The following is a 25,503-nucleotide window of genomic DNA, read 5'->3' on the forward strand; positions in this document are numbered from 1 at the left end:
GTTCTAAGGGGACGTTTCATATGTCGACCCTTAGCCGAGGATACCTCACTGGAATCTTCTGATTTTTTTCTTGTAGTTTGTGTAATTAGTGTAGCTATTGTTTATTGCTAGCGCGTAATTGTAGAGAGAATCTCCTTTGTAGTTGCAGTCTTTCATTGTTGTTGTGGCATGCATGTAGATTTGCACCAAGTATTTCGCGGCTACGCTTGCAATTAACTAGATATTATTTTCAGTGCTATGTTAATGTGTGTTCTTATTTTGCTCTTCAAATTGTGCGTTTCTGTGTTGTCGTGTGAAATATTGTGACAATAATGGCGTTTGAAAAACGTAATACTAGGCTCCAAAGTAAACTGAGAAATGACAGTGAAGACGAAAGCAGTGTGTTAGCGCCGCCGAGTAATGAATTAACTAATGTTCAAACTAGTGATTTGGTAATTATGCATAGGGAAATGGAGCGGGCGGCAAATAATGGCGTAGACAGTGAAACAATTAGTGAACAGGGAAACATTATCGATCGATCGGTCGGCAATAGCTCGCCTCAGGAATCCGAAATAACAGGACACAATCTCGCAAATACTGTAGGTTCAGGTTTTGGGTCCTCACCGTTTTCTCAAATAAGCTAAGACACATTTTCTGCTTGTCAAAATGTGAATGTTGCCGGTGCTAATTCACTACCGAAAAGCACTGAGGAACATGTTTCATACACCAGTGCATTGTTATTACAATTAATACAACAAATGGGACAAACACAGCAAAAGCTTCAAAAGTTAGATACAATGGAACAAAATCTTCAAAAGTTAGACACAATGGAACAACACCAAAGACAAACACAGCAACAGTTGGACACAATGGAACAAAATCTTCGAAAGTTAGACACCACACTTGAACAAACACGTGAAGATTTAACTACTGAGTTACATAACATTGAATCGAAATGTCAAAAAGTCTGTAATGACGTAAAAACACAAATTTCTGAGCATTTCCAACCTATTTTTTCGCGTCATGAAAATGCATTACAGAATCACGAAGCAGCCATAAAAGAACTGCTACCATTGTTCATGAAAATCATGAGACCTTGTGGGCTAAAATTGACTCAGTTGCATCTACCGATTCGGTTACGCAATTTGCAAAAACTCAGGAAAACTTAAAGGACACAGTAGATACGATTTCAACACAAATGGACACTCTGAAACTTGGTTCAGAAAAACACACAGAGGAAATAATTTCATTATCGGGTAAAGTAGCCGAACTCTCAGATCAGTTCACTAACTTATCTACAAAGGTAGATGATGATCTGAATGAATGTTATAAAATTGTAATTGACACCAGTTCATCATATTATTAACTTGTAAGTTCCATTTCACTGCATACGTTTCTGTTGGTCATAGTATATGGACAATATGTGAGAAGTAGGGACTGTTAGTGTTTGCACGTGTGTTAATAATTCAGCAAGGGACTGGATAACAGCATTGCTGGTTCTAAGGACAATTCCAAAAACTTTGTGAGTGCACAAGTGGTGGTTATGGACTTGCTATATTGTCCGCAAGACTCTTCGATGGTGATTGTGCACCTGCACAGTCTCAACAAATGGTTGCTGGGCGTCTCTACAAGGACTACAGTGGGTCTGCATCTTTGATGATCCATCAATACCATTATTTCTACAAGGACTGCAGTGGGTCTGCACCTTTGGTGGCCCACCAATACCATACTCTCTACCAAGACTATAGTGGGTCTGCTCTGTGATGACCTACCTACCAATATTCTTCAAAACGTCGAATGATCCTGCTGTGGGTTTGCTCTGTTGTGGCCCATTACCTGTTAGCATGTCAAGAGTCAGCACTGTCTTTCCGTTGGAAGGACAACACTACTTCTTCAAGACTGCATGGAAATCCACTACTTCCGTGTGCATTGTCTTTTACTGCTTAGACTTTGGGAAAAGAAACGGCCGTTTTACTGTGACGAATGATCAGGATTGTCTTTATGGACTGTGAGAAAATTTTAGCTTTTGACTAACATTGTATTAATAAGTGTGTGCATTTGATATCTTTCTTACTGTAATTATGAAAAAAAATTTTCAAATCTGTATTGGCCAGTGCCCAAAACAATTTGTAAAATTTTTTGTGTGGAGCATGGGGGCTATGTAAGTACGCTGTTTAGGTTTTTATATTGGTAACGCCACGTAGCGCTCTGTATGAAAATCACTGGCTGTGCTGTGTGCAGTCTGTGGCTGGGTGGCATTGTTGTAATATTTGTGAAAGGTATAGGTTAATGTTAGTCAGGGCCATTCTTTTATAGGGATTTTTGAAAGTCAGATTGCGTTGCGCTAAAAATATTGTGTGTCAGTTTAAACACAGTCTTGTATAATTGTTCTAAGGGGACGTTTCAATATCTTCCTCAAATTAAGGCCTATGTTTGATTCTAGTAGACTACTCTTGACCAGGAATGCCCTTTTTGCCAGTGCTAGTCTGCTTTTTATGTGCTCCGTGTTCCGTCCGTCATAGTTTATTTTGCTGGATAGGTAACAGAATTCCTTAACTTCTCTACTTCGTGATCGCCAATCCTGATGTTAAGTTTCTCGCTTTTCTCATATTTGCTACTTCTCATTACTTTCGCATTTCCACCGTTTACTCTGTCCATATTCCGTACTCGTTGGACTGTTCATTACATTCAGCAGATCCCGTAATTCTCCTTTCACCCTGAATTTTAATCCCACTCTTGAATCTTTGTTTTATTCCCCCCACTGGTTCTTCGATTTGTAGATTGAAAAGTAGGGGCGAAAGACTACACCCCTGTCTTATAGCCCATTTTATCCAAGCACTTCGTTCTCTGTCTTCCACTCTTATTATTCCGTCTTGGTTTTTGTTCACATTGTATCATTCCCGCCTGTCCCTATAGATTACTCTTATTTTTCTCAGAATTTCGAACATTTTGCACCATTTCACATTGTCGAAAGCTTTTTCCAGGTCGACAAATCCTTTTAAAGTGGCTTGATTTTTCTTCAGTCTTGCTTTCATTACCAACCGCAACGTCAGAACTGCCTCTCTGGTGCTTTTATCTTTTCTAAAACTACTGTCATCTGACACATCCTCAACTGTCTTTTCCACTCTTCAGTATGTTATTCTCGTCGGCAGCTTGGATGCATGAGCTATTAAGCTAATTGTGCGATAATTCTCGCACTTGTCGGCTCTAGCAGTCTTCGGAATTGCGTGGGTGATATTTTTCCGAAAGTCAAATGATATAAGGCCATTCTCATATATTCTGATCATCAACGTGAATAGTCACTTCCCCTAATGATTTTAGAAATTCTCATGGAATGGTATCGATCCTGTCTTCATTATTCGGTCTTAAGTCTTGCTAAGCTCTTTTAAATTCTGATTCTAATACTGGATCTCCTATCTCTTCTATATCGACTTATGTTTCTTCTCCTATCAATCATCAGAGAAGTCTTTCCCCTCATAGAGACCTTCAGTGTACTGTTTTCACCTATCCGCTCCCTCCTCTGCGTTTAGAAGTGGTATTTTGCTGAACTTCACACTGTAGTGGCATCAGACGGTATACCATCTGCTGATTTTACTTCCCTTCTTGACGGTGTTGCTACGCCAGCTCTTCATGCGGAGTTTCTGACAGCTTTTGACTGTGATGTGGTATCTCACATTGTAGTTCGCTTTCCACCCCGCAATTCGCCTCTCAAATAATTTCATGTTCGGATTTGGCCTCTCGTAGGACATACGATAACATATGTGGTGAATGAAGTGGTGCAAGGGATACACATCCTGCCCTCCTTTAAGGTCGGGAAAAACGTTTTAATTCCCAAAAAGACTGGACGTCCGCCGGTGGATCAGGTCCGACCGATAACGCTACTCAATTTTGATTATAAAATCGTAGCGCGGGCGATAAATGGCCGTCTGTCGGTTTTGCTTGCTGACATTGTCGCGCGTTGTCAAAGTTGCCTTCCGAGTGTAGTCTCCTGACTCTCGTTGCTAAATGTCGTGATCTCATTTCGACTGCTTCCACCGTTCCCGTGTCGCGAGCTTTACATTTTACTGATTTTGATCATGCGTTTAGCCGAGTTAGTCATGACTTTCTGTTACGAGTGTTGATGGCTGTTGCTTTAGATGCTGCACGCCGAATATTCACTCCTCTAATTACTGGTATTCAGGCGTGTATTGGTGTGGATGGTCGTCTTAGGCCCCTCACAGAAGTGTGTCATGTCCTGCAGAGAAATCACCTAAATCGTTATTCATACTATTTCTCGAACCCCCTTAGCTGCTCGATTGGATGGCTGGTTGTTATTGGGCGAAATTTTCACAGTTCGCGTGTATGTCGATGACGTCATGGTACTTCTTCGTACTCATGACGACGTACTGATGCTCAAGGACGTTTTGGATGCATTTTGTCGTCTTGCTGTAGCACAGATTAACGAGCGGTATGTCGGATACTCAGTTTGCGAGGATTTGACACGATTGAAATTCTATCGGCTGTATCGGTCGCCCGCCGTCGATCGTTTGGTGTTCTTATTGATCGTTGTCCGATGAAGATGGCTGCGTTTAACGTTAAGTCAGTCACACATAGGGCGCAAAGAGTTAACCTTGAAAACGAGTGTCGCTCCCCCTCGCTACTTCATAAGGTTCGGAAATTAAGTGTTGGACTGTGCGGCTGGTTCCGGCGGAGGTTCGTGTCCTCCCTCGGGCATGGGTGTGTGTGTTTGTCCCTAAGATAATTTAGGTTAAGTAGTGTGTAAGCTTAGGGACTAATGACCTTATTAGTTAAGTCCCGTAAGATTTCACACACATTTGAACATTTTTTTTTACGTGTTGGATAAATACTATTTTCTTGCCGAAATTTTTCCACTTCCTGCGATGATGTCCCGAAAGTTACAACGATTATCGGTCACGTTTATGTGGTGAAACTCTATTTTTTAGTTGCCTATGAAGTTATGGCGAGACCCGGGCTGAATGGAAATTTGGGTCTCCCTGATATCCGGGCCAGGGCTTCTGCTTTATTTCTTCGACGCACTGTTTTAACGTGTCTTCGCGTGTCCGTCACTTACAGTTCGCCTTTTTGCCTGTCTCTGATCTGAAAGCTTTGCCGCTCCAGTATATGTTGGTAGAACAAATAATAAATTACGCCCCTCACAGAAGTGTATTGAAATATCCAGCAGGGCAGTCACCTACCTGTCGTTATTCGTGCTGTTTCTGGCTCTCTTATTGCGGCCCATTGCTACTCGATTGGGCGGCTAATCGTTATTGGGCGATGTCAGTTGTTTGGGGGTTGATTTTTTTTCCAGCCTCGCATCTCTCTGTAAAATGCTGTTATATCGCTGGAAGTTCCCAAATCTCCCCCCGCCCCTCCCCGCCTTTGTGGAGTTCCTATCGCCAGAGACCAATTGAAAGGATGTTTCCTACGCTTGCAGGTTCGAATCCTGCCTCGGGCATGGATGTGTGTGATGTTCTTAGTTTAGTTAAGTTTAAATAGCTCTAAGTTCTGGGGAACTGATGACCTCAGAAGTTAAGTCCCATATTGCTCAGAGCCATTTGAACCATTTATAGGATGTTTCGTCCAATGTCAGCTTACCTATTTTCCTGATGGAAATGGCGGCATCGTGGTACCAATTCTTTCATAAGTCGTTCATAACATTCTCCCCATCAACGTTAGAATTCTGCTCACTAGCCTTAGTGAGACAGACCGATGCAGTAATTGCCACGAAACAGTTACAGTACGACGTCTGTTGGTCGCCTGCGGGAACAATCTTTCTTGCCAGAACGACGGGAGCGGGCAATCTCTAGTGAAACTCTCCTGCGTTCGGATTCAACTTTCTTGCCCAGAACGAGGAACAAGACAATTATGTGGCTTGTTGGGCATTATGTTCATTATGTGGTGGGGATTGGGTATCACCCGGACCCTTGTGCCTTTTACCAGTATATGGTTACAGCCCCTTGGACATGGCAAAGCATACCACAGTATCGTGAACTTTTTGCGAATATACTGTATATGATTTTTAATCGTCAAGGAGTTGGATGAAATGCAGAATCCCTTTACTGTTCGAATGTTTCATTCTCATTATCTTGATTTTGGAACAAAAAAAAAAAAAAAAGGTTGAGTGTTCAGCGCGTCTGACTTATGCAGCGGTCTCGGTTTCGATTCCCAGTCGGGTAGGAGATTTTTATGGCTCGGGCACCGGATGTTGGGTTGTCCTCGTCGTCATCATTTCATCATCATCGACAAACAAGTCACCCAATGTGGGGTTAGCTGAAGACCTGCAACTCGGCGACCGAACTTCCCCAGGTGGGGACTATCGGCCTCCCGGTCAGCACTGCCATACGATCATTTCATTTCATTTCTGTCGCTGTGAAAGAGCGCTGGTAGGGTTTTCCAACGTATATCGTATGGCCATCAGCTCTGTTCGCACGCAATGGGAAAAAACCTTCATAAAATGATAAAGGGCAGTAAATATGTCCAAAGCCAGCAACTGTCTCATACAGTTAAAAAAATAATGATCTCTACTGTAAAAAATAACGATGCCCTAGAAACTCACAGTCGTTAAGTGCAAAGGTCAGCTCGTTTCGTGTTATCGCGCAATAGGGGTGAGAGTGTCACTGATATGATACGTGAGTTGGGGTGGCAGTCACTGAAACAAAGGCGGTTTTCTTCGCAGATAGATCTATTTACGAAATTTCAATCACCAACTTTCTCTTTCGAATGCGAAAATATTTTGTTGACACCCACCTACGTAGGGAGAAATGATCGTCATAATAAAATAAAAGAAATCAGGGCTCGAACGGTAGGATTTAGGTGTTGCCTTTTCCCACGCATCATTCGAGAGTGGAATGGCAGAGAAGTAGTACGAAAATGGTTCGATGAACCCTCTGCCAGGCACTTAAGTGTGAATTGCAGAGTAACCATGTAGATGTAAATGTAGAGACCACGGAGCAGCAGATAGCAGCGCCGCTCTATCGGTCATCGCACTCTGAGCCAGCCGATAGTTCAGTGAGATACCGCTAGGTGGCGACTGTCTCAGCTATTCCTCTTGCTGCAGCCTACAGCTGTACAATCATAACCGACACAAAAAGGCTAATACACTGTTGTTTTAAAAAACTTGGACTGAAAAATGGGATACTAGCGGCCTCAGTCTCCCTTTCTCAGCATCTTTAAAAACTTTCTCAAAAATTTTGGCATGGGATGCGAACATATTCGGGCTCTTTTTAACATGCATCATCCTACTCGTACCCGTCACACGTACCAGCCCATCGCTGTAAGTCGCTCTAACCCATCCACTCCCACTTGCCCCGCCCCCCCCCCCCCCCCCCATCTGCCCTTGCCTGTGGTGTGTCATCTTCATGCCGACTTTTTAGTGCAATGTTTCCAGTGATTGTTAAGTGCTGTGCGTCTTTTCCGAAGTGTTGCGAACGGACATCATACTGTCGTAGGGTGTGATTTCTGTGTCTCTTGCGAATCCAGTCTGACGCCGTGTCTTTTAATTGTCTGTCTACTATCTTCCCTGTCTGCTTCCTGTCTATTTTATTATCATCGCCCACCATTTGTTTTTATGTTTTAACTTTCCACAATTTTCCTCTGTTTTACATTTTACGTCACCATTTTATCGCCTGCTTTTATTGCTTCTTATCTTCTTATGTGTTAAAAATTCTGTGGGCTGAAGAGCGGTTACTAAGCTGCTACCAGCCGTCCCCCTTCGGGGGGGGGGGGGGGGGATAATCGAAATCCAATAAAAGAAAAAAAAACTCCCACTTGCGCATTGTCACTCACTCATTCAGCAAAATCATTGTTATTATCTCTTAGTATCGCTGTGACTGTCACTGTCTCAACCGCTGTCTCCTTCGTTCTGTCCTGCTATTAGTGTCTTCTCTCACTATCAGTGTCTCCCTCTTGCTCTATCGTACTATTTCATTCATTCCTTCCCAGTGCTACTGTTGCTTTTCATTGTCAGTATCTGTCTCTTTCTCGTTGTCATTGTCATAGACTGTCCCTTCAATTGTCAATGCCTCTCACCAATTTCCACTTTCTTCTTCTCTTTATTCCTCTCCCACTGGCACTGTCTCCTCTACTCTTTTTCTAGCACTGATCTGTCACCGTCAGCTATTGTTAGTTTCTCTACGTCTGGATGATAATCGAGTCGACAACGCAACTGATGGCCAATTAATGAAAAGCTGCTCCAGTTGCTTTTCTTTTCTTTTTAGAACCATATTAAGTCTACACGACCGGTTTCGACGCTTATATTAGGCCTTTATCAAGTACATCTGAGAGCTATGCAGTAGAGAAGCAACGTCAAATGATCACGAAAGGATGCGAGATGTTCTTATTGGGCTTTCATAAAAAATAATGAGGAGTGGCAGACTAGGAGCTGACATTTAGGAAATTTTGTGTGTGAGAAAGACTTAGCACATCGACACAGAATGTTCTAGAAAAGTGTGAGTGGGGCGCTGAGTGGGACGCCGGCTCATTGGAGAATTGTTTAGACGGATCCGTTGGTCGGAAAACAGATAGCAACTTACCTGTTGCATAACAGGGCGTTATTTGTTGCTCCATTTTTTTTTATTGTGGATTGTGTTTTGCGGCGCGGACTCTGTGCAGAGAAGGCTCCGGAGGCAGAGTTTTCAGTAAGACTCTGAGAGAAGACGTGAGGCTGTGCACGTGTTCGGAGCTAAGACTAGAGACTTCAGAGTTAAGTGACGGTGACGGGACAGAGCTGTGAGCGCAAATTCTGCTCTGACAGGCAGCCTGTGCGTTACTTGATGAGTAGCAGGCGCAGCCACCTGCGCCGTATGCAGCTCGCATTTCTACACATCGATTGTGATGAGATTATGGCGGCATCAGTTAGTAGGGGAGGAGTGAATATAGAAGTATTTAGACACTTAAATGCATTCATGAGGGCTTACCCACGATCGCGATTGCAGGCGTAATTACGTTTTCTTTTCACCAGTGTTATAATACAATCACTATGTAGTGGCCAAGTCGGACGTCATTTGACGCTATTTCGGATGTTAATTATTTCTGAAGCCCCCTCCCCCCCCCCCCCCCCCCCCCCCCCCGCCGGCCGAAGTGGCCGTGCGGTTAAAAGGGCTGCAGTTTGGAACCACAAGACCGCTACGGTCGCAGGTTCGAATCCTGCCTCGGGCATGGATGTTTGTGATGTCCTTAGGTTAGTTAGGTTTAACTAGTTCTAAGTTCTAGGGGACTAATGACCTCAGCAGTTGAGTCCCATAGTGCTCAGAGCCATTTGAACACCCCCCCCCCCCCCCCACGTCTAAGGTAGAGACAATATGCCACCTGGACCGTCGAACAGTGAGCCAATATTCTTTTCACAGATGAGTCCCGATTTGGTCTGGAGAGTGATTCTCGGAGAATTCGAATCTGGAGGGAAAGGGGAACACAATTTTGGGACCCAAATATTGTCGAAAGAGACATGTATTGAAGAAGATCCCCAGTGGTGGGGGCAGAGATTATGTTGACCACTCGGAAATCTCTTCATGAAATTGTATATGTAAATCGGCAAGGTTTAACAGCCGTCAGGTATCGTGACAAGATATTTGGACGTAACGTGCAGTTGTGAGGTGCTGCGGGCCCAGACTTCTTATTGATGGACCATAATGCTCGACCTCATAGAGCACAGGTGGCTAATGTTTACTTGGAAACAGAAGATATTGCACGCAGGGTGTGGCCTGCTCGCTCTGAATCCCATACAATATGTCTGGGATGCATTAGGGAGACGGGTTGCATCACATCAGCATCCACCAACCACCCTCCAAGATTTGCGAGCAGCTCTGCAGATGGAATGGGCGTTATTGCCTCAACATGAGATTGATGATATCATTCAAAGCATGCCCCGTCGTTGGCAGGCCTGTATTGCTGCCAGAGGTGATCACACCACTTACTGAGCACATTAACCAGTTGTCGGAATGTGTGTGTGTGTGAATCACCTAAGTTGGGAAAACGCAGAACATTTTTGTCTACCGTTACGCATGTTGCAGTTGTTTATGTTTTGTATTCTTTTCATTGTTTCTACTTTACTATCACTTGTTTACACTATTTTGTGGCAAAATAAACGCAACGTTGCAAAATTTCCGTTTGTTGCTTTAAATTTCGACACCACTTTACTTAAAAGGCTCAGCGATATTACTCCTGGCATCCTGATGTGGAGTGCCACCGCGTTTGGCTTCAGGTCGCAGCTGGTAATCATAGAGGGAACTCTGACGGCGCAGTGATACATCTCGGACATCCAAGTCCTCATGTGCCACCTCTTATGTGACTATTTTAGTGCCATTCTTCAACAGGATAACGCTCATACAAACTCGCACGTTGAAAGTGTTTCTGTGAATAGTCTGTTGATGTTGAGGTACTTTCGCGACCAGCAGTATTCCCGAATTAGTCCCGATAGTGCATGTGTGTACGAGACCAGACGTCAACTCCGTCCCAGTGCTAGCATTCAACATATAAAACCATGTACAATAGTTGTGGTACAGTTTTTATGAGATGTGCATACAACAGCCTTATGAGAATCTTCTTAACGGAACCATTGCATGCATGCAGGCCAGGCGAGGTGCAACGTCATACTGATAAGTGGACTCATAGTGCCAAGTTCTTTGAAAATGTGATACGATTTTGTAGTCACTGAAAAAACATTACATACCATCTCAACCCGTGAAGTCCCATTTCGTTTCCTGCTCGTGTTTTGGGTGCTTCACTTTTTTTGTCAGGCAGTGTATATCACAGTGTGAGAAATTGGGAAAATTTGTTCCATTTACTGACAACTGATTCTGTCTGACTGAGGCATAAGCATTCAAACAGAGTTAAAAGTAAAAATGATGAAGTTTTTACGTCCCAAAGAATCTGAGATTGTTAGAGACGGATTAAATTTCAATTCAAAACCTTTTCCAGTTTAAACAGTGCTCTTATCTAGCGATATAGTTGTCGACGATGTGTTAAAATCGACAGTGTTTCCTTCCTCCTTTTAGCGGAAGCAACCACGCAGTACGAGGTCAGAATACTACTGCTCAATTCTATCAAAATGTGCGGCGAAAGCTCTTACGAAGCGCCAAGTATAGGAGGGGGAGAATGACAACAAAGCCAGTAAGACTTCTCGATCACCTGCTTCCTCTCTTCACATCGCAGAAGTTGCAGTGTATTTGCTAAGCTGTAAAATATCAGCCCATTTCCTAAGACATGGCTCCCAGTGTACTGTAAATAAAAAAAAAAGAAAATAAAAAATCCCTGAATTGGTTTGCAAACGAAGAAGCTCAGTAAAACAGAATCTTAACACAGACAAAAAAATGATATAACAAGCCTATCCGGAGCGTAACCTCTGTTTTCTTGTAGCAGGGGAAAAAGTGGGGTAAACGAAACAGTCGCTACGATGACTCACGCAATAGGTCAGTGTCTTTAGAGCTGCGGTAGCAAGGAAACCGTATTGATTCCAGAATGTCCACAAGAGGCATTCAGAAAGAGTATCTCGCATGAAAATCTCAACAAAATACGTTCTGTAATACAGGTTTTAATAGCAAAATAACTAATCACTATTGACATTCATCATGAGTTTGTGCTGTGAATGGACCGAACGGGATGAGAGAATGTAGTGTGCGCCAATGGCGTCACGATTTTGTCAAAAGTGGCTGTCCGTCTGTTGTCAGCAACCGGTTGATACAGAATACTGGCGAAAAAATCCGTGAAAACCAGCGCTTCAGGAGATCTCAACCGTCGGCCAACTTTCTGCAGATTTTTGAGTTACGAATGAGATCGTGACTAAACAACGATAGTACTACGAAGTTCTGTGCTCATTGAGTTTAAAACTCCCTTCTGAGAACTACAAAACTGAACGGATGACCGCTTCTCTAAACTTTTTCGGTACGATGCGGATGGGGAGAGCCTACTAAATAGAATCGTGACCTCTTCATGTTCATGGAAAAATGGTTTGGCTCTCAACGCTTTAACTGCGACAGAAAACTTCAAGATGCTTTCGTGCCGGCCGCAGTGGCCGAGCGGTTCTAGGCGCTACAGACTGGAGCCGCGCGACCGCTGCGGTCGCAGGTTCGAATCCTGCCTTGGGCATGGATGTGTGTGTTGTCCTTAGGTTAGTTAGGTTTAAGTAGTTCTAAATTGTATGGGACAGATGACCTCAGATGTTAAGTCCCATAGTGCTCAGAGCCAAGATGCTTTCGTGTATAATGTGCAATGTATCTAAAAGTGGAATAAATGACTGAATATATGCTTTTTCTATCTGACGGAATACGGTGATAAAACATGTCATTCAAGTTGTAAGTCGTAATAAAATTATGTTTGAAACAAATCAGGAAGTAGTAGGGATCTAAATTTCGCTAAAATATGATGAGTGTTAACCAGTTGCACGCCATATAGAAAGACAAATACATCACACGTTATATATTTCCAGTTATGTTAATTTCAATGACTGCACAAACTGGTAAGAGTAAACTGGTATAGCAGGATGATTAATTAGTTTCCTTTTCAGATAAAAAGAAAATATTTCTGAACTGAATTTAAAATGCATTGGTTATTCGTTATCAGAATATGCTACAGACGATCAGCAGCAGAATGGGGATTGTAAAATTGCCTTTAATGGTTTTATAATATTTCTCGTGATGTAGCGAGTAAAAGAGAAAGGCTACAGAGATTTAAATTTCGGAGGCGTAGTGTCTCTGGATTCTACTGCGGCCGCCAGCAAAGATCACTGACATCTAGAGTTGCAGAACTTCCTTAGGCTATCGCAGAATATCGTAAGTACGCGTAGACTACGGTAGTTTTCCTAGTAGGTTTGGGCAGTGAAGGGCATACTTGCTTTACCAGTACGTTATGTATGTTGCATATCTATCGGGCGTTGCTTAATAACGATCGCCTTCTTTGTGCGTGCGATCAGCGTCTTACAAGATTTCCCTAAAGACAGGAAGCGGAGCACCGTCTAGAAACTGAGTGAAGATATGTGAAGGAACAAGTAACCTCCGGAATGTTTGTGTTCTACATACAGGGTGTACATAAAGTCCGGGAACACTTTCAATTATTTATTGCACAAGAACCAAACATTGTACAGATATCATACATTTGCCATTTTGTGTAGAAACCCCGAAAGTTTTTTTTCATGTATAACGCCACAGCGTAGTTTGGTAATTTGTCGATAGTCAGCGCTAGTCGCAAACATGGCGAGTTCAAATGCGGAGCGAGCCTTCTGTGTGTTGGAGTTCGACAAAAATAAGTGTGCTACAGCTGTTCAACGGATGTTTAGAACTAAGTACGGTAAGAAGCGAGCAACAACCGCCTCTACCACGTGATATAGCAGCAGAGCTCCAGGAGAGAATATAGTAAGCGACTGCCACAGTCGACGATGCCATGCTGGGACGGGTATGGCAAGAATTCGATTAGCGTATTGACGTCTGCCGGGTCACTCATGGTTCACATATCGAATGTTTGTAAAAAAAACTTTCAGAGTTTTTCTTCAAAATGCAATATGTATGACATATGTACAATGTTTGGTTCTTGTGCAATAAATAATTCAAAGTATTCCCGTACTTTATGTACACCCTGTAGTTACCCCCACTGTCTGTTACTTAAAAATAAGCGTTTATAGCGAAATTTAACTTACCAACGTTTAATTCAGGTTTTAGTCGAAAATAGTTGATTTGTAAGGTAAATGTAAATGCCGTGTGGCTAGGGCCTCCCGTCAGGTAGACCGTTCGCCTGGTACAAGTCTTTCGAGTTGACGCCACTTCGGCGATTTGCGTGCCGATGGGGATGAAATGATGATGATAAGGACAACACAACACCCACCCCTGAGCGGAGAAAATCTCCGACCCAGCCGGGAATCGAATCCAGGCCGTTAGGTATGACATTCCGTCCCGCTGACCTCTCAGCTACCAGGGGCGGACATTTGTAACGTGAAACAGAGGGAAGTTGTAGTAAAAATAAAGGAAACAATGCAGATTTATCACATAGCCGTGTGGTGGCGTTGCGGGCATGTGACGCGGTAACGTAACAAAAGTATGTAAGCGGAGCAGACACGGACGGGGGATCACCCTAGAGAAGATATGGTCTGCAAATGGGGAAATCTACTGAGATAAAAAAAAAGCGAAGCTGACAAAGGGCAGATTATTATTACGCAGACCCTGTGAATGGGTATCTCGAAAACAGTGAAGATGATTGATTGTTCACGTGCTACTATCATGAGCATCTACAGAAAGAGGTAGGACAGTGAAACTACCACTAAGTGCTGAATGGTTGGATGTCCACGACTCTTCATAGAGCGTGGGTTTCGGAGACTTGTCTATTCTGTAAAGTAGGATAGACGATGATCTGTGGAAGCTCTGCTGAAAGCGCACAATGCTGTTATAAGTGTTTCGGAACACACTGTTGTTGAACATGGAGCTCCGCAGCAGACCATCGCTACATGGCCACGTGTTGACCCAACGATATCGTCAAATTACGATTACAGTGGGCACGGGACCATCGGTATTCGATCTCGATTAATGGAAACGTGTCGGCTCTTTGGGCGAATCACATTTTCTCTACACTAGGTTGATGGTCGTCTCCATAAACGCCGTCATCGAGGTGAACGGCGGCTCGAAACGCACAGCCCGCCACGGACGCAGGCTGCTGGGAGCAGTATTACGCTTTGGGATACATTCTCCTGCGCTTGCAGGGGACACGTGGTAGTAATCGAAGTCGCGCAGAGAGTGCGAAAACCTGCGTCCCTTCAAGGTTGATGTCTTCCCCGATGCCATATTTCAGCAGTATAACCGTCCGTGTCTCGGAGCCAAAACCGTAGCCGGCCGCGGTGGCCGAGCAGTTCCAGGCTCTTCAGTCCGAAACCACGCGACTGCTACGGTCACAGGTTCGAAACCTGCCTCGGGCATGGATGTGTGTGATGTCCTTAGGTTAGTTAGGTTTAAGTGGTTCTGGCAACGGCCTTGCCCCAGTGGACACACCGGTTCCCGTGAGATCACCGAAGTTAAACGCTGTTGGGCGTGGCCGGCACTTGAATGGGTGACCATCCAGCCGCCATGCGCTGTTGCCATTTTTCGGGGTGCACTGAGCCTCGTGATGCCAATTTAGGAGCTACTCGACCGAACAGTAGCGGCTTCGGTCAAGAATACCATCATAACGACCGGGAGAGTGGTGTGCTGACCCCATGCCCCTCTTATCCGCATCCTCCACTGAGGATGACACGGCGGTCGGATGGTCCCAACAGGCCACTCGTGGCCTGAAGACGGAGTGCTTTTTTTTTAAGTAGTTCTAAGTTCTTGGGGGATGATGACCTCAGATTTTAAGTCCCATAGTGCTCAGAGCCATTTGAACCATTTTGAACTAAAACCGTACTACAATTGAGGAGCATTATGGTGAACTTACATTGATGTTTCTGCTACCAAATTCGCCTGATGTAAATTCTATGAAACCCATCTGGGTCGCTATCACCGCGTACGCAAATCCGCGTCCCGCTATTTACGCAAATTATATGATCTATGCTTAGACATCTAACGCCACATACTTCAGCAAACCTACCGACAAACTGTTGGATCCCTGATATGCAGAATCATCGATATATTTCGTCCCAAGGACGGACAAAAAAACTATTGTATTCAGCAGATGGTCATAATGTTTTGGTTCATCAGTGTATATAAAACACGTTTTCGTTATTCATAAAAAAATCTTCCGCGTTTTTCAGTAATAACAGGAAAATCTTGCATTGATCATGATGAAGAACGTACTAATGAGTATAAAGAAACAACAATAATTACATATTTTTTATGTTTGTGCATGTAAACTGCACTTGCATCAGAAGTAATCTTTGACTACATGAAAGTACAGATGTTGCGCTATCAACTAATTTTTATTACTTATAAAATGAAATTTATATTCTGTAAGGATATAAAATACACGATGGACTGAGTGATGTGCAGTTCTGTTTATGTGATTAAAAAAAACCATCGGCTCCCTGTTTCCCTGTTACACATTCATTTCTGTTTCCTTCCCTACCAATGCTGCCAATATTACTAGTAACCCTACTATTTACTACGTCTTGTATGTAGTGTGCAAAAACTACCGAATCGTAGGGTTGGAAGAGCGCAACTCTGCTGACTTCGCGAGTCACTACTAGGCACGATGTGTGACGATATACTACACACGCTGCAATCAAAAATGGTTTGAATGGCTCTGAGCACTATGGGACTTAACTTCTGAGGTCATCAGTCCCCTAGAACTCAGAACTACTTAAACCTAACTAACCTAAGGACATCACACACATCCATGCCCGAGGCAGGATTCGAACCAGCGACCGTAGCGGTCGCGCGGTTCCAGACTGTAGCGCCTAGAACCGCTCGGCCACTCCGGCCGGCACTGCAATCTTAGGCGGCAGAATTTGCCAACTCTTTATGAGCAGTGTTAAAATCTAAATGGTGATTACGCATGGTGTAGTTTCAGGTTAAGATTTTACTAGTAAATATGTTTTAAGTATTCCATAGTTTCCTTGCGGCCTAAATAACGTTACTTTACTTTATGGCTCTCGTATAAAACGAACCGCTACGGTCGCAGGTTCGAATCCTGCCTCGGGCATGGATGTGTGTGATGTTAGTTAGGTTTAAATAGTTCTAAGTTCTAGGGGACTGATGACCTCAGATGTTAAGTCCCATAGTGCTCGGAGCCATTTGAAACATTAAATGAGAGCAAGTCAAGAGTTTTTCTTATTCGGATTGTAACCTTGAACAGAATACGAAGTCTGAGCTTTTCGCGGTCGATATGTGATTCTTCAAATGGTTCAAATGGCTCTGAGCACTATGGGACTTAACATCTGAGGTCATCAGTCCCCTAGAACTTGGAACTACTTAAACCTAACTAACCTAAGGACATCGCACACATCCCTGCCCGAGGCAGGACTCGAACCTGCGATCGCCGCGGTCGCGCTGTTCCAGACTGTAGCGCCTAGAACCGCTTGGCCACTCCAGCCGGCTGTGATTCTTCACACAAGTCTTAAAGGTAAGATGTTCTTATCGTTTGCTTTGAATCTCGTGGAATGCACTGACTCATAGAGAATGGACGAGGTTCAGCTAATTCCTCCTCGTGCGTCAAGACTAAAGACATTCCATGAGTCATGCAGAAAAACAACTCCATCACAATCTGTATCAGCTGCCTATTTACGATCGCTGCTATCTTCACATAAGCGCACAGAATTTGCGTAGGATTACAAGTCGGACGTTCGCGGTTCGTTTTGAATGGACAACAGAAAGACCAACAGGCTATTGTTTTGATGTCTTAAAAGTACGACGTCAAGAATCTTTGTACCGATATTCCAGAAGAGTCGATATTACGAGGTTCATTCAAGTTCTAAGGCCTCCCATTTTTTTGCTAGTTAACAACTCACCCGAAATCGATGAAACTGGCGTTACTTCTCGACGTAATCGCCCTGCAGACGTACACATTTTTCACAACGCTGACGCCATGATTCCATGGCAGCGGCGAAGGCTTCTTTAGGAGTCTGTTTTGACCACTGGAAAATCGCTGAGGCAATAGCAGCACGGCTGGTGAATGTGCGGCCACGGAGAGTGTCTTTCATTGTTGGAAAAAGCCAAAAGTCACTATGAGCCGGGTCTGGTGAGTAGGGAGCATGAGGAATCACTTCAAAGTTGTTATCACGAAGAACCTGTTGCGTAACGTTAGCTCGATGTGCGGGTGCGTTGTCTTGGTGAAACAGCACACACGCAGCCCTTCCCGGGCGTTTTTGTTGCAGTGCAGGAAGGAATTTGTTCTTCAAAACATTTTCGTAGGATTCACCTGTTACCGTAGTGTCCTTTGGAACGCAGTGGGTAAGGATTACGCCCTCGCTGTCCCAGAACATGGACACCATCATTTTTTCAGCACTGGCGGTTACCCGAAATTTTTTTGGTGGCGGTGAATCTGTGTGCTTCCATTGAGCTGACTGGCGCTTTGTTTCTGGATTGAAAAATGGCATCCATGTCTAATCCATTGTCACAACCGACGGAAAGAAAGTCCCACTCATGCTTTCTTTGCGCGTCAACATTGCTTGGCAACATGCCACACGGGCAGCCATGTGGTCATCCGTCAGCATTCGTGGCACCCACCTGGATGACACTTTTCGCATTTTCAGGTCGTCATGCAGGATTGTGTGCACAGAACCCACAAAAATGCCAACTCTGGAGGCGATCTGTTCAACAGTCATTCGGCGATCCCCCAAAACAATTCTCTCCGCTTTCTCGATCATGTCGTCAGACCGGCTTGTGCGAGCCCGAGGTTGTTTTGCTTTGTTGTCACACGATGTTCTGCCTTCATTAAACTGTCGCACCCACGAACACACATTCGACACATCCATAACTCCATCACCACATGTCTCCTTCAACTGTCGATGAATTTCAATTGGTTTCACACCACGCAAATTCAGAAAACGAATGATTGCACACTGTTCAAGTAAGGAAAACGTCGCCATTTTAAGTATTTAAAACAGTTCTCATTCTCGCCGCTGGCGGTAAAATTCCATCTGCCGTACGGTGCTGCCATCTCTGGGACGTATTGACAATGAACGCGGCCTCATTTTAAAACAATGCGCATGTTTCTACCTCTTTCCAGTCCGGAGAAAAAAAAAATCGGAGGCCTTAGAACTTGAATGCACCTAAACATGTAAACATAGGCTAAGATGTCTCGTATTCACAAACGTAATGGGAAGAAGGGAAAAATTTTAACTATTTTCAACACGTTCTCAATTTCAGAAATTCGCTTTTATTAACTGTTGCACTGCAGCGTTACGTCATAGTATGAAAGAGTTTAGTTCTGTGTCTCGTATCTTTCAATTTACTAACTTTAAGAGAGCCAGAAGGTAATAAGTTAGAAAATCACGTCATCCAGTTTAATGTATATATTTCCTATACCTCAACGTCGACTATGGCGATTCTATTTATGACTAAATGGCTGGAAATTGCGTTTGGTAACCGGGAATATACACTATTAGTGGCCATTAATATGGAGTGCCCACCCTTTGCTTTTATGACGGCATGAACCCTGACGAGGATATATTCTATGACGTGTCTACACGTGTGTGAAGGAATGGCAGCCCATTATCTCAAGAGCTGAAATCAGGCACCGATGCTGAACGCTGGAATCTGCAACGAAGCCGACGTTATCATTCCAGAGGTCTTCCACTGGGCACACCGTCGGGACTATGGGCAGGCCAGTTCATTTCTGGAGCCTCACTGTCCACGCCTACCTTACGGATGCTGCTTTATGACAGCGTTCATTATCTTGCTGATTCAAGCAACCATTGTCTCTGAACCATTCCTCTATGGCACACGGTACACAGTGCCGTAAAATGTGTGTGCATCCTTCCACATTTAGCGCTTTTTTAATCACAATAGGGAGACAAGGAAACAAAAGGAAAAATCTGAGTTGGAATTAAAATCCATGGTGAAGAAATAAAAACCTTGAGGTTCGCCGATGACATTGTAATTCTGTCAGAAACAGCAAAGGACCTAGAAAAGCAGTTGAACGGAATGGACAGTGTCTTGAAAGGAGGATATAAGATGAACATCAACAAAAGCAAAACGAGGATAATGGAATGTAGTCGAATTAAATCGGGTGATGCTGCGGGAATTAGATTAGGAAATGAGACACTTAAAGTAGTAAATGAGTTTTGCTATTTGGGGAGCAAAATAACTGATGATGGTCGAAGTAGAGAGGATATAAAATGTAGACTGGCAATGGCAAGGAAAGCGTTTCTGAAGAAGAGAAATTTGTTAACAACGAGAATAGATTTAAGTGTCAGGAAGACGTTTCTGAAAGTATTTATATGGAGTGTAGCCATGTATGGAAGTGAAACATGGACGATAAATAGTTTGGACAAGAAGAGAATAGAAGCTTTTGAAATGTGGTGCTACAGAAGAATGCTGAAAATTAGATGAGTAGATCACATACCTAATGAGGAGGTACTGAATAGAATTGCAGAGAAGAGAAATTTGTAGCTCAACTTGACTAGAAGAAGGGATCGGTTGGTAGGGCATGTCCTGAGACATCAAGGGATCACCAATTTAGTATTGGAAGGCAGCGTGGAGGGTAAAAATCATAGAGGGAGACCAAGAGATGAATACACTAAACAGATTCAGAAGGATGTAGATTGCAGTAGGTACTGGGAGATGAAGAACCTTGCACAGGATAGAGTAGTATGGAGAGCTGCATCAAACCAGTCTCAGGACTGAAGACCACAACAACAACAACAACAACAGGAGACCACACCACAAACTCGAAAAACACCCCCATACCGAACACCAATTCCTCCGTATTTCACTGTTGGCACCACATTAGATGCCACGCAACGTTCTCCAGGCATCTGCCAACCTCAAACCCTTCCATCGGGTTGCCACAGGGTATAGCGTGATTCATCGCTCCAAATCACCCGTTTCCAATCACTCACTGTCTAGTGACGTCACTCTTTACACTACCTCAAGCGTCATTTAATACTGTCGGTAAGATGTTCTTATCGTCTACAGTCAGTCTCGTGTAATTCACTGACCGCGGCTAATGTGGAAGCTGCTCGACCGTTGTGTCCTTTCTTTTTAGCTCCCTACGCACAGGTATTGTGCTGGCTGGACTACTGGTTGCACTTCGGAACTCAGGAGTGATTGCTTCCACTGATTTCATAGGACTGTTTGCAACCACCCTCCGCTGTACTCAGTGATGCCTGTCTGCCAATACGTGAGCTCTGCCTAACCTTAGTTTAGCTATGGTGTTTAAACTTCACAATCACGTCACTATCAGTCGAGGTGGGCAGTTTTAGAAGGATGATGATTTTTGATTTGTGGGCCGCTCAACTGCACGGTAATCAGCGCCCGTACGAAGTCCCAATTTTTACACAGTCCAATTTTTTCACAATCCAATCTAGCCAATGTCACGCATGACGATGATGAGGATGATGATGAAATGATGAGGACAGCACAAACACACAGTCCCCGGGCAGAGAAAGTCTTAGAAGGGTTGAAATATCTCTGATGGGTCTGTTGCTCAGATGACATCCAGTGACCAGTCTACGTTCGAAGTCCATCAGCTCTTCTGACTGACCTGTTCTGCTGCTACTGATTCTCTACTGACAACACCATCTCCATACTTCCTTTTACATGGCAGGTCCGGCTCTCTTGACTTCTAGCCATCAGTTCCGCATTACACAGAGATGTCTGGATACTTCTGAGCAGAAAATGTATGGCTGCAATATGAAAGTGGGCAAACTATCAGTCAAGTGGGTCGATGCAGCTGTTCAGACACGTCTCGGATTACAGAGAGCGGCAAACTTGACGGACAACAGAAAATCCATTTATTGTAGCCTGTATCTGACGTGTGGTACTGTATGATGTTGAGACAATGAAGAGTTGTAACTCTGCGGCTTGTCTGCACCCTTGTTTCAGGCAAGGGGGAAAACATCTGGGACCGGATGACTCACGAGCACCCAGACTACGTGGATGACGGATCTAACGGCGATGTGGCCTGCGATTCTTATCACAAGTACGAAGAGGACGTGGAGATGATCAAGTCCCTAGGGGTGAGTTACACGCTTACGACGGTTCATATAGCGGATTAAAGAACTTACGGCGTCTGTCAAATTCTTCTGAACGTGCTTTTCATGGACGTACACTGCATATCATATCACTACGCAGGTTAAAGAGATATTATTCGAGGAAAGACGACTGCATGTAGTTCAAGTAGAATTGTATCTCCAGTTTTCTTGACAATGACCCCCCCCCCCCACCTCCCTCACACACAAACATATATTTACATGGTGTTTCAGGAGAAATAGTAAATATTTCAAGATGTGGTGGTATAGACTACTTCGAATAAAAATTTTACATGTAACACGTGCCGAATTTTCATTAGTTGAAAAAATACAATTATATGTTAGAAACTAACACAAACAAAAACTCTCACACAAGCTGTTATGCAAAGGGAAATGATTAAGTTCGAAGTTAATTTTAAAAAATTTCACCTCTGACTTCAAAGCAGTTTCAAATTCTTCTGACAACACTACGAGGACTCCTGGGTTTTTCTAATGACGGTGGCACTATCCATAATATCTGCAACGCGCTGCATCTCTGGAACCAATAGAAAGTATACATATGTATATGGAAAGTTTTATTCGAAATACTGTATTCTGCCACCTACTAAAATGTTTACAGTTCCTCCTGCAGTACCCAATATTTTCCGCATGTATTTCTCAGTGTTCTTCGAACTTGATTATCAAATGTACTTCCTCTTATTTCGAAATGACCAAAGAACATGAGTATTAAGCTATGGATCAACGGAAAGAACACTGTACCAGGCGATGTGACAAGTGATGTGCACCAGAAGTGCGTCAAACTAGTACGGATTATTCATTATCTACATGATTCCCGCAACTGTCATACGTACTATGTGGATGATTTGAAAGCAATAAATACTTCGAACACGAGGAAGTTAGCTTCTGACAGAAGATAATTTATTTGTTAAAGAGACTGGATACGCCTACTGTTTATTGCAAATTATTTATCATAATATCCAGCGAAAATTTATAATTTTATGGAGAGTAGCTTTGTGCTAATGAATTGTCTCGGATTTTAAATTCACATCTGCTCTACGACGTATCGCCGTATACAATCTGATCAAAATTATACTGAAGCCTGTTATTGGAAATTAATAAGGGATGTGCCCTCCGTTGCCTTTGTGACGTCTTGGACTCTGCTGGGGACAGTTTCAGTGAGGTGTCTGCATGTCTGTGGAGGAACAGCAGCCTGTTCTTCTCCAACAGCCGAAACCAAAGAAAATAGTGATGTTGGACAATGGGGATCTGAAACGAAATCTACATTCTAACATATCCCCAAGGACCAGAAGGATATTTTCACTCTGCAGCGGAGTGTGCGCTGATATGAAACTTCCTGGCAGATTAAAACAACGTGCCGGACCGAGACTTGAACTTGGGACCTTTGCCTTTGGCGGGCAAGTGCTCTATCATCTGAGCTACCCAAGCACGGCTCACAACCCCTCCTTGCAGTTTTCCTTCCGCCAGTATCTCATCTCGTACCAGACTTCTGTGAAGTCTGGAAGGTAGGAGATGAGGTACTGGTGGAAGTAAAGCTGTGAGGACGGATCGTGAGTCGTGCTTGGGTAGCTCAGATGGTAGAGCATTTGTCCGCGAAAGGCAACGGTAACGAGTTCGAGTTTCGGTCCGGCACACAGTTTTAATCTACCAGGAAGTTTCACGTCTCAGAGGTGATCCACTGTTTCAGGTCGGGACTCTAAGCAGGCCAGTCCGTTTCAGGAATGTTACTGTCCACAAACCATTTTCTAACAGATGCTGCTTTATGGCAGGATTCATTTTCGTGCTGATCCAGTCACCACCTCAGAAACTTCTCCTGTTTTGTGCGCAGTAGGCGATGCTGTAAGATGTCTTCATACCACGCCCCATTCAGCTTTTTCTTCAGCACTATGAGCAGTCCTGACCATAACTATGAAAAACATTCCCTTGCCCCAACACCACCTCCTCCGTACTTCATTGTTGGCACTATACGTGTTGACAGGTAACGTTCTCCAGGCGTTCGCCAAAGACAATCTTTCCATCGTATTGCGCCACAGAGTACGGCATGATTCATCACTCCAAGTCCCTCGTTTCCAGCCATCCACTGTCCTGTGGCGTGCCTCTTTATACCATCTCATACGTCGCTTAGGATTGATTACAGTGGCTTATGACGAACTGCTCGAATATTGTACCCCAATCAAGTCCCCACGCACAGTCACTGTGTTAGTTGGCCCGCTGGTATCACTTTGAAACTCACGAGAGATTCTCACCGCTGATTTCAGGCGATTTTTCATCAGCCACCTTCCCCAATACTCAACGACCCCTGTCCGTCATTGTATGAGACCTGCCTGGACTTTGTTTAGCAGTGGCTATTCCTTCTCGTTCTCACTTCACAGTCACATCACCAACAGTCTACTCGGGCAGCTTTAGAAGGGTTGAAATGCCCCTGATGAATTTATTACTCAGATGACATTCAATGACTAGTCCACGTTCGAGGTCACTGACCTCTCCTGACCCACCTGTCCTGCTGTTGCTGCTTTCCTACTGACAACACAACACTGCCCGTCCTCTTTTTATAATAGCAGCTCTGCCTCCCGTGACATCTAGTAGTCAATTCCGCGCCACATAGGATTGTACAAATAAATTTGATCAGATAGTGTATATTGTGTCTTAGTCGTTAGGATCGTCAATTCTGATTCGCTTATATTTTCCTGGTGAAAAGTTCCCAAAAGGCCGAAAACTCCCTCATAAGCCCTTAGATCAACAGTTTCACGTAAGCGTATACACACTGCATAAACTTTACTATAATGAGAAGCAAACACATAGAACTGACTTAGACGATTTTCTTCGCTACCTCCGAAAGGATGGGAGGTGGTACTTTCTAACTTCAATAGTAAACACTTGCAGTAACGAAACAAAACATCCACCTCTACAGCACTATTGAGGGTACGTAAGTAAACACCTTTCGGGAGACAAGCTCCTATTATCAGGTACTGTTATGCAGAACTATTAAAAAACATGTAACCACCACGTCGTCCAACAGTACAGATGTCCTCTTTGTGTACAATGAATTGATTTTCCCTGCCCGTTGCGCCATACTGATATTCCCGTAGTTTTATGAATACTTTCTACCTTCCACTTCTTTTGTAAAGAACTTACAATACCACACCTTCATTGGACTTTCAGAAGTTTTTCTATCTACACTTTGATCTTCTAGATGATTCGTTTGATTTCCAAGATGGTCATAACTTCGTTCTTGTTTCATTATCTTGACAATTTTTTATTTTATATGTTCGACTCCTCTAAACGCAAGTAGTTTTGTCTTATCAACAGAGATCTCCATAGTATAAACTTGGTTCAATTTGTGCTCTGTTGTTTCCAGTTTAGTTTCATCATCATATACAGTGTTTTTAACTGTTCATCACAGTGTAAGCAATGGTGTATTTCTATGTTACATGATAATAAAAAAATAAAAAAATTCAATATATTTGTGGCGCCATAGACAGACCTAGAAGAAGACAAAGAAAATAAATAATATTAAATATTGTTACTGAGGCGTTAGGGAGCTGATTGGAGAGTGTGCTGGACGAACAAAATTGTAAATACTTATACTGTAGCTTATTATCAAAAAAAGAATCGAACAATTTACAATTAGTAAAATACGCAATTTAATAGAGGGAGCACTGATGACTAGTAAATAACATAGTTAAATCCAGTGCTCGGCACTTCAGTAAATATAGTTCTTAAAATGCGTGGGTAGGTGAAAAAAAAAGTTCGCCGCACATAAGTGGCCCAAAAATAAAATCTCCTTCCCTTTTTTACGAGAAGAATGTGAAGTACGAAACAGCTGCAGCAAGAATTATTAATTGGCATAAGGCGTTGCTCGTTAACAGACAATTACATGCCAGGAAGTGCAGTTGATCAAATAAAATAACTACACTTAGCAATTGCAT

At 43.4% G+C, this 25,503-nt stretch overlaps 1 protein-coding gene across 1 annotated transcript in view; it reads left to right on the forward strand.

The window, feature by feature from the left end:
• Positions 1–25,503, forward strand: part of LOC124622432 (myrosinase 1-like) — a 308,720-nt gene that overhangs the window by 36,282 nt on the left and 246,935 nt on the right. The window contains exon 2 of the mRNA XM_047148127.1: positions 21,411–21,544. Within this exon, the coding sequence (XP_047004083.1) occupies positions 21,411–21,544 (134 nt within the window). The remainder of the gene's footprint in view (positions 1–21,410; positions 21,545–25,503) is intronic.

This window comes from Schistocerca americana, chromosome 7 (assembly GCF_021461395.2).
Source record: "Schistocerca americana isolate TAMUIC-IGC-003095 chromosome 7, iqSchAmer2.1, whole genome shotgun sequence".
Classification (NCBI taxonomy): Eukaryota; Metazoa; Arthropoda; class Insecta; order Orthoptera; family Acrididae; genus Schistocerca; species Schistocerca americana.